This window comes from Drosophila subobscura, chromosome O (assembly GCF_008121235.1).
Source record: "Drosophila subobscura isolate 14011-0131.10 chromosome O, UCBerk_Dsub_1.0, whole genome shotgun sequence".
NCBI lineage: Eukaryota > Metazoa > Arthropoda > Insecta > Diptera > Drosophilidae > Drosophila > Drosophila subobscura.
In genome coordinates this window covers 14,244,982-14,255,318 of record NC_048533.1, presented here as the reverse complement: position 1 = coordinate 14,255,318, position 10,337 = coordinate 14,244,982, and the positions used below count along the sequence as shown (strand labels likewise).

Genomic DNA, 10,337 nt, shown 5'->3' with positions numbered 1-10,337 from the left:
GGCGGCTCAGTTGATGCGTTGACAACATCAATGCACACACTACCAGCACCAGCACCAGTACCAGTCCCAGTCACACTCCTGCCTCACGCCCTGACCTCACACTCTGCCAGGCATTCAGTCAGCCGAGCAAATGCGTCGTAGGTGGTCACTCGCTGGCGTTTTTTCCCCCTGTAAATCACTGTGGCAAAGCCGCCAGCAAAGGCAGGTAGTGGCAGTGTTAATCAAGGTGAACGACTCGCCACAACTGACCTCAGGTCTGGCAGGACTAAAAACTCATTCATTCGCTTTTACGTCTTGTCCAAATGTGAGATGAAAGGTTGCCACAAATTAAAAGCTGAATTATTATTGGACTGCTGTACAAATAAAAACAAATTCTATTCAATCTTTTGGTCTGTTTTGATCAGAGTTCAATGCTCTTTGGAAAAGGAAGCTCTTAATTTATTCCCGCTAATTATAGGCACGTGAGTCACCTGTTTGCCCACTGTTGTGGCCTGGCCTCTAGGCCTCAGCTGTTGCCTAGTTCCATTTTGTTCCCCTCTTTATAAATGTATATATTTTTTTTTGGCTGCGCCTTTGGCAGCAGACACGGGCCTCGTCCTCTATTTAGTTCACTTTCAATTCGTTTGCCGCGATGTTGTTGAGGACTCTGCGCACGAATGGCTTGCGGCGCAGCCTCAAGGTTAATATTGTATGAATAAATCATTAAGTGGGGGAAGCAAAAGGCCACATATAGTTGTGGTACAGCGTTGAGTGTTTTTCAATGCAGCTGCCAGCTGTGTGCGAATAATAATAGTAACAATAATAGTAATAATAATAATAATAGTGTGTTGTGCCCGCAACTGGGTCATAGATAAAAACATTTTGCTCCGCCTCCGTTCTGGCTTATTGTCGTTAATGGTCAAGCGACATGGCAATGCACTCAGGGGCTCAGGGGCTGCTGCATATTATATTCGACAGTTTGGACACGGCCTCGCCTGTCGCAGCTCCGATTGCAGCCAAAGTCAAGGCAATTTGGCCAATTACATGTCCTTGTTGGCAAGTAAATAGACACGAGCGCCGCAGGGGCACACACACAACAACAACAACAAGTGCAACATCAAGCGCAAATAATATAAAAAGGGAAACAGCTAATCAATACTTAACAAAGCTACAGTGAGGGCTGGTTCAAGGGATAGCGCAGATGAATGAATGCATTTTTGATCTAAAAAGTACACAAAATGTTGAAAAATAATTAACAAACCAACAAAAAGCATCATCAAATCTCATCAGTCAAAATGTAACTTTGAACTTAACATTTTGGCGCTGTTTTTTCAGCCCTGGCTAACACCACAAATCGCATACTTTTAGGCCCCTCCACCAACCAATTTTTATCTGGTTCAATTTTGCTCCCCGCGCTGTCCCCGCGTTTTTATCTTTGCATCTGTTTTGGCGACGGCGAACGGTGGGGGCGGTTCATGTTTGTCGTGGGCAAACAGTCGCCGGCGACAGGCACGAAATTGGCCCCCGAAACGTCACACACTTTAATTGAAATAAAATGTTTAGAAAGCCAAAACAGGTGAGGCAAAGAGAGAGGGAGAGAGAGTGCGAGTGAGAGCTGCATGAGTCAGGCACTAGTTGGGTGGCGCTTCGGTCTGAGTGCTCACTGTTGTCTGCTCTATATGTCCGTAACCGTAAATGCTTTTTAGTAACTAGTTTGGGCTTCTGTCTACCTGCCTACCTGCCATCCCAACCCCACAACGGCCCCGCAAGCGCATATTTCATTTCCATTCATTCCAACGCGCTCGCTCTCTGCCTGCCGCTGTGCTCCGTCCCGTCTCTCTGCCTGGCGCTCTCCCCCCACCTCTACCCGTCTCTTTCTGTTTATTCATTGCCGCCGCCGCCGCTTTACTTTTCGCTTTCAGTTTGCATTTCAAAGCCGCTAAAGTAACAAGTATCTTGCAGTTATCCATTCACTGAAGCGAAAATAAAAACATCGACACAAACACAAACACACACACAGATTTTGTTTATACTCTCAGAGCAGCGCGAAAAAGGGCCATTGAAAAAAAATAACCCAAAAACCCCACCATGGAAGTAAGTTTTTCGGTATTTTTGCTGTTTGCTCTGTTTGTTGTTGTTGTTTGTGTGGCTAAACTCTTGCTTGGGCGACCTTCACCTTGGGCTCCAATTAGACAAATTGCAAAAAAGTGCTTTCAACAAAATGAGAAACCTTTTGGCGCAACATTTTCCACCAGCTTGTGCTGAAAATCAACTTAATTGAAAGCATCCGCTTAAAGCGTGTGACGCAGCAAGAGAAGAGAGAGAGAGAGAGAGAGAGCGAGAGATTGCGAGCGCGCATCTTGGGAGAGATCAGCTGTGGGCGGCGTACCGCAACGAGTGTGATTCATGCGAGTTTCCGAGTGCGGCACCTCCACTGATCTCTGAGCTGGCATTGTTTTTCCTTTATGCATGGAACTTAATTACTTGTGCCATAAATGGATGTACCAGTTAGTCAGTCGCTTTTGGGTTGCTCTCGTTACGAGGCAGTGGAAACACAAGATTGTATAATGAGCGTAAAAACCTTTTGCGGTGTTGATTCATTGCTTAAGTGGGAGATGATTGTCTGGCGTTTAAAAAACTAAAAATCGTGAAACTTTTACGTATATTTCGTACATCTTCTTGGGAAATATTTACATGAAAAGTTGAAAAATTGTTAAGCAACTTTTAATATAATTTTCATGAAATATTTGGCTAATGGTTTGGGCTCTCAAGCCTCGCCTGCAATCAGATAATTTTTATCCAAATAATGCTTTAGAAGGTGGTAATAAAATCCATCTAATACCATTGAATAATCTATTAAAATCAATAAATCAGCTTAGCGCACATTCAATTCCACTTCAATAATGAAATGTGCTTCACATTCTTCTGGAAATTGTTTCCCAATAATCATTAAACACTCATTAAAACACGCCAGTCTTATGCGTAATTAACTTGACATTAAAACCCATAACTTGCAGTACCCCAACGGTGACCTTTACACGCTCGAAGCGAACCTGATGAACAAGTCGCTGCGGGAACTAACAGATGGCGCCGACAAGGATCCCATTACCAAGCTGCGACTGCTCTGCTTTAGCCGTGGCGCAACAGGCATACTGGGAATTGGCAGGTGCGCAAGTCGCTGATTGACTTTGAATGACATTTGAAATGGCTCAGAGTCACGAGACAAGACGAGTGCCGTTGAATTATGCAAAAGAGAGAGAGAGAGAGAGCGAGAGAGAGTAACAATTTAATTTTATATTATTCATGTGCAGAGCCTTTCGGGCCATGGACGATGATGGCAGCAAGGCGCTGAACGAGCAGGAATTCATTTCGGGCATACGCGACACGGGCCTGGATGTGACGGATGATGAGATCCGCGAGATGTTTAACACGTGAGTGAGTCCTGGCCTAATGGGCATTTAATTAGCTCACAAAATTTAACTATTTACCCATAAAACTTACAGTTTTGATGAAGATGGCAGCGGCTCCATTAACATGACGGAGTTTTTGCTCAAACTGCGCGTAAGTAGGGCATAAAATGCGCTCCAAAATATTCTAACTTTGAGTGTTTCCTGCTCCTCCACAGCCTCCCATGCCCGAGTGCCGTTTGGGCATTATCGATCAGGCTTTTGACAAAATGGATCGCGATGATGACGGCGTCATTACCGTGGCCGATCTGAAGAGCGTTTACTCGGTGAAGGAGCACCCAAAGTACCAGAGCGGCGAGATGAGCGAGGATGAGATACTCACAGACTTTTTGCACAACTTTGAGGGCGGTCGTGGAAACCTAGATGGCAAGGTGAGAGGCTGCAGACTGCTGCCCCAATGATGTTTCATTGGCATAAATATCTTTTCTATGTCCCAGATTACACGCGAGGAATTTATCAACTATTATGCCACCATCAGCGCCTCAATCGACAACGATTTGTACTTTGATCTGATGATGCGACGAGCCTATGCCATGTAGCTGAATGCTTGCAGACAGAGTGCCAGCAGCACCACTTAAATCTCAATAGCTTTTGCTTTAATTATTCATAAACTATAAACCACACAGCCACACAGGCAAATAAATAAATAAAAATGCTCTCGTTACAATTAAATGCATGTTAGACTTGGGCAAAGGGCCAACAATGAAGTGCGAGGCATCGTTTGGTCATAATTCGAATTTGAAATACTTTTGGGCAAGTGTCTGTGGGATTTCGGTTGGGATTCTCTGCTGCAGAAGTTACTTTAACTGCGAAGCATGTGAAGTGTTTGTCAAATATGCAAAATAACAAAGTAACATGAAGTTTTCTCTAAACATTTGTTCGTACTTTACACTGAAATTTAAACGTAAGTCTGGGTGTGAGTGTCTGTGCCCATAATCAAGCCAGTGAGCGCCAAAGACGGCAATCATTGCCACAAACACGGGGAGCGCACACAGAGGACTCGATCCAGAGTCGCCCCAAATGCTTGCCAGACTCGGGCAAATTGTTTGGAATTGTCAGGCTGGTAGGCAACGAGTTGGTGCCACAGCCCTGTCTCTGGCTCCCTGGCTGTGTGGCTAGCTGTGTGTGTTCCAACTGGTTGGCATTTATCACACAGTCAGCCCAAAACCCGGAGCTGCTGAAGATGCAGGCTCGGCTGCCTAAATGTATGCTTTAAATTATGCAGACACCAGCTGAGATTGTCGCCACATGCAACCCTGCATGCGGAGTGTGTAACTGTATGTGTTGTCTCTGTGTGTGTGTGTGTGTGTGTGTATTTGTTTGTTCGTGGCAAGTTTTGGGCACTGATTGCAAGCAACTCATACAAAATTTTAATTGCCAATGTTGAAATTACGCACTGAGAGACAAAGAAAGAGGGCGGAGACAGGGAGTGGCAGGCAGTGAGGCAGGCTGTAACTGCCAGACAGACTTGCCTAACAAACCATATGCAATCGTGCTACCAAACACACACTTGCAACATGCAGCTTGCAACTTTATCGTATCATTTCATTAAATTTTATTTACAGCCTGACGTTTGGGCCTGGGCCTGGGCCTGGGCAATCCCTCTTGCCTTGTGGCAGTTGCAAGCCGGAGTGCCTACCAAAACTTCTTTTGCTTCGGCTAATCAACAATTTTCAATTGCCATTTTCAGGCTCCAACTCCGTTGCAACTCCTTTCTCATGTGTCAGGGCTTGGGCGCCACACAAAAGGCAATTTCAATTAATTGCCCATCGAATGTACGAGAAACTTTTCACAGCTCAGCTGGCTGCGGAGTGTGTGTGTGTGTGTGTGTGTGCATAAGCATTACCTACGGAAAACATTTATATTTATTTATGTGTGGAGCGGCCAGGAAATCAATAAAAATCCCATTTAATTAAGAGATTTGTCAGTCAATAAAAATAGCAAAAGAGGCAGAGAGAAATTACAGCTGTGCCAGTTTTAAGCCTGTTTACGCCTTGGGCAGCGTCCACTAATGCATTATTCAAATCTAGTTAACACTCGGACATTCCACGTTGATTGAAAAGGACAAAACTGTAGAGCAAAAACGACCAAGGTGAATGGACAAAAGCAGAGCCAGCGCTGGACAAATGGAAGAGCAGCAGCAGCACATGAAAATAATAATAATAAAAGGCAGGCAGGCAGGCAGGCAGGACCATGGCCACCGCTGCTTGGGACATCATTGACTGAACGGAGTATTGAATACATTTCAATGCAGGCAGAAAGGGAGAGGGAAATGGTCCCGGAATGGAGACCCAACCGAGAACGTATAATGGAGAACGTGGCGGGCTGGGTTTCTGCATGGTAAATGGCGAAAATGTATCCATCTGTGGTAGGCATTGAAAGTGACGAAAACTGGCAAATATTTCAGTCACGTTTTAAATGTAAAAATCTCAATCACGTGATCGAAATGCGCGCCAGTGCCCGTAGGAAAAAAAAAAGGAGAACTCCACCCCAGGGCCAGCGAGCGACTGTGGGTTTGGGTTGCTGTAAAACGAAATGAAACCCGTGAATGAATGCCCGGCAGAAAGCCCTTAACAGGTACTCGGCACTGCCGGATCGATGGGTTAATGTCGCTCCATGCATTGGCTGGATTGTGTGTCAGTCGGCGGCATCTAATGATGTTATTGTTGCCACTGCCACTGCCACTGGCCCCACACCTGCTGTTGTTGCCTCTCAAATTGCATAATGTATGCAAAAAGCTTAACTAACTGTGCGCATCGCTGATTGAAAAATTGAAATCATCTCGGACACACACAGACACATACATGGACAGGTTTTACCTGTGTACAGCACACACACACACACTTCGCTGCAGTTTCCGTTTCCTTTGCACGCGGAGCTCGTGTGATTTTCACACCGCTCTCGTGATTGATTGAAATGTTCGAGCATGTCCATGTGCCATGCCCATGCTAGGCCCTTGCAGAAGGTGTATTAACTGTTGATAAAGAAATGATAAAGGCTGATAAATAATAGCAGTTCTCAGTCCATAATTATTGCCATTATTTAATGTAAAATTATTTATAAAACTCCTAAAATTTCAAACACTTTTCTCGACTCCTAAAGGGCACCTAAAATTTCATACTCTCATTCCTCATGCCACCTCTTCTGCTTACTCATGTTATGTATATTTTTTTCGGCTGCCACTTGTTCCCATTTTAACCAACATTTTTTCTTAATAACAGCGCTCTTGTTAAGGTTTTTTTGTCAGTGTAGTAACTGCCATGTAAAGCTGTTTTAATTGCCGGCTATCGATACTCGATGGCCCTTGGGAATACGCGATTGATTGATTGATTGTTGCAAACAGCTGCAAGTGCGCTAATTTGATTGCAATTAATAAAAAATTAATCATAATTCGAGTGCATTTTAATAAGCGTAATAACCTCGAGATCGTGCTGACTACAAGTGGCAGAAGTTTATTGGATTTATTACATTTATTTGTTTGCAGATTTGAAGAGTTATCCTTTGGCAATTGGAATTTGTTTTGTGAAATTATTGTAGAATTTTGTGGTGGCAAAAAAGCTTACAAATTCTTTTCAGCTAGGTACAAACGAGACAGTTTTTAATACACAATTTTACAACATGAATTAAGTGCATTTAGCAAGCGTATTTATTTTATTACATATCCTTTTTTGGGTCAGATGAATGTCAGCTTCAACGCAGTTGATCTCTTGGTCATATACTGATGCAGGTGCATCATATACTTTATAATATGTGATGTAAATATACTCCTAAATGTACCCACTCTGCGCCAAAGTATTCTGAATAAAACAACCACAAAAAATGCTCAATAAAATGTGCAAAATATTCCCTAAAAATCTAGAATTTTTTTTCTTTATTCCTATAAATATTTCACTCGCACTTTTGCAGTCTGTTTCAACCTTACACAACTTTTAGTTGAGTGCCTCATGCATTCCACCTCCTCAACCGCTGTCACATTGCGCATACGCAGCGTTAGCTTTCGTTGCATCTAAGCTCCGCTGATTTGCGTGTCGCATTTAAATGCATTTAGCCGCGGGTCAGAGTCAGAGTCAGAGCCAGCGAGTCAGTGCCAAAAACCAAATGCCAAATGTTAATGCCGCGGCCTTAGCTGCTTTTGAGTTCTGTTTAGCGCAAAATTCGCGCATTTATGGGCCGCGTGCAAATGCAAATTGCGCGTTTTATTATGGACATTTTATTATTGTGCAAAAATGTGCCATTAAATACATCAGGTGGTCGGTCGGTTGGTCGTGTTTTAGGTAGTCCCATTGCGGTTGGCCACAAATATATACATTCTTGCAACATGACAGCAGCGGCAACAAAAAATCAATTTGTAAATGTTTTCACAGACAAACAGACAGACAGACAGAGAGACAGTTCCCCGAGCGGGCTAACCGTAGAACTTTGACAATTTCGCACAACTTTTTTGCTGCTGCCTGTTGTGGTGGGGAGTTGGCTGGGTGGCTGGCCTGCTGCAATATTTTCAGTTATTGCTGGAACGAAAAAAGACACAGCCAAGTGACCCCATTGGCAGCGGCAGAGTGTCCTGTGCTGTTCGGTTCGTTTTTGTAATTAGCGCTTCGATGGTAGTCGGTGATGCTGCTGCTGCTGCTGCTGATGCTGGCATTCGGGGAGTTGCTGACCTCAATTACTTTGTCACCATTTCAATTTGCAATTTCAGCCATTAACTAGTTACACTCAATGCAATTAAACTTGCACTTTTCCAGTGGCAGCAGCAGCAGCAGCAGCAAGGTAGAACCCGCAGCAGCAAGAAATGCCCCGCCACCAGGCAACGGAATGATGTCAGCGATTTGAGCCACCGCAAAAGTGTTGTCCCCTGATGCTGTTGCAGCTGTAACTGTATCTGTATCTGCAGTTGGCACACACAGAGTGAAAGTGGCAGAGAGGCAGACCCCTTCGCACTCGTCCAGCTGCAGCATGTGCGTTCCATTGGAATAATTTGAAATTGGAAAAAAACATTCTCCTTCTCCTTCTTCTGATTTTTATTCTGTTTTGTTGTTGCCATCTTCTCATTGAGTTAATTGCAAATTGGATGAAATTGTAATTTTACACTTCATTTGATTCAATTCATGGCTGATTGACAATTTAGTTTTTCATTAAGGTAACTTTCCATCCATCCATCTATACATAGAACACGGCAAGCAGCAGCTCTTCAGGGTGCTGCCAGGCTGGGCCCAAGAAATTGTGGCCAAATATGACGGCGCCTTGATTGCAGGCAGGAAAGTATGTCAATGTGGGCAGGAAAAGTGGCAGGCAGACAGGCAAAGGACTCTCCTACATATATCAATATTTACACATTTATGCAACAAAAAAGGTTGCAACATCTCTTACCCCAGACCACATAATGGTTTGCCTGCAACCGCAAAAACTAAACGGAACCAAAAATGTGGTTTACAAATATTGAAAAGAATATTTTTCTGGGATTTTGAAAATTTAGCAACAGGCTGTAGGTGTGTACATTTGAGCTTTAAATTTCTTGCCAATCGAGCAGCCATTAAACCGTGAAAATCGTGCAATCGATTCTGCCAGATTTTAACTTTCAGTTTCCAATGTCGGAAAAATTATGTTCGTATTTGTTTGACAAGTGCAAATCAAGCTCTCTCTCTCTCTCTCAATTTATTAAAAAAAAAATATATAAACATCGCATCGCAGCCGGTAGGATTCGAACCTACGCTCCCAGAGGGAATCTGATTTCTAGTCAGACGCCTTAACCGCTCGGCCACGGCTGCTTCCGTAACACTCGGCCACTAAATATCGAGCAAGAAGCCTCCAGCTGTGACAAAGCTATAAATAGATGATAATACTTAACAACAGCTGCCAATAAATGTTTGTATATTCAACAATCTCTAGCCAAGAAATTATTTATGCGCGTGGCTATCTCAAGAGATAAGTTGAAGTGGTCGAAGAATTATCTAGAAATAATTTCTATAAATATTTGTATATAAATATATTGTTGTTGCAGAAATTTTTTAGGGCATATTCTAACCAATTAATGGCCACTTTTGGGTCATAACGTGCCCCCATTTCTCCCTTCTTATACCTCTAAATAATCATATAATACCCAGCTGTTCATCGCTCTCTGAATATGCAAAGTTTTGCGTGTGCTTTTTGTGTGATGTGGGCGTAGCGGTTGCATATGTCAAACGGCATTTATGCGGGGATTTGATATGTTTTAAATAATAAAATCTGCTGCAAATCTCGCATAATCTCAGCTGCTTAGCGGCGCAACACTTTTCGGATTACTTTACTAATTTAATAATGCAAAACTAGGCAGATCAAAGCCAGCAACAATATGCGTCACGCGAGCATTGATACTTGTTGCGGCAAATAAATGAAATGGCACACAAATGGTGGGTTTCTTATGGAGTGTAAAATTCCCAATGCAAAGGGAGACAAATGAAACTGGTCAACAGGCCTCTCAGTGACCCAAGAAAGATGACAGCTGGATTCCAAGCAGGAACTAAAGTCAGCAGTGAATACATTTCCAATAAACGAAACTGCAGTGCGAGTTCCCAACCCAATGACATTTTTCTATGTCTTTTTTCAATCCCCCATTCTACCACATATTTCGCTGCTGTCAGGGCTATCCCTCGATCACTGCGTATGCCATGAACTTAGGACTAATCTATTATTGAAGACTCTATCGGTGAATGCGCGCCTGAATTTTGCTACCCGTTACACAACGCTTTCGGTGCTGGCACTACGCGAAATGCCGTGTGGTAGGTGGGTGGGTAACACGTTATAAACAAAAGTCATAAAGCAAACTTAAAGTTATGAATTTTTCAAGATATTCTGATTTATATGTAGGGAAAGTTTTATGCACCCCACACACACACACACACACACACACACAGC

General features: G+C 43.3%; 1 protein-coding gene and 1 non-coding gene across 3 annotated transcripts; one reads left to right on the top strand and one right to left on the bottom strand.

Moving 5' to 3' along the window:
• Positions 1-617: 617 nt before the first annotated feature.
• On the top strand, positions 618-4,049 carry LOC117896508 (calcyphosin-like protein). 2 transcript variants are annotated; one of them, XM_034804860.1, is made up of 6 exons: positions 618-679; positions 2,997-3,145; positions 3,291-3,410; positions 3,483-3,540; positions 3,605-3,817; positions 3,884-4,049. In XM_034804860.1, the coding sequence occupies exons 1-6, from the start codon at positions 632-634 to the stop codon at positions 3,983-3,985; spliced, it is 690 nt and encodes a 229-aa protein (XP_034660751.1). In that variant the 5' UTR covers positions 618-631; the 3' UTR covers positions 3,986-4,049. The 2 variants fall into 2 exon arrangements, with proteins under 2 accessions (XP_034660751.1, XP_034660752.1); XM_034804861.1 differs by lacking the exon at positions 618-679 and adding an exon at positions 1,907-2,073 and having other exon boundaries at positions 3,884-4,047.
• A 5,080-nt stretch (positions 4,050-9,129) lies between these two features.
• Trnas-aga lies at positions 9,130-9,211 on the bottom strand. Its single transcript has one exon. It is a non-coding gene; the product is annotated as a tRNA-Ser (tRNA).
• Between the last annotated feature and the right edge of the window lie 1,126 nt (positions 9,212-10,337).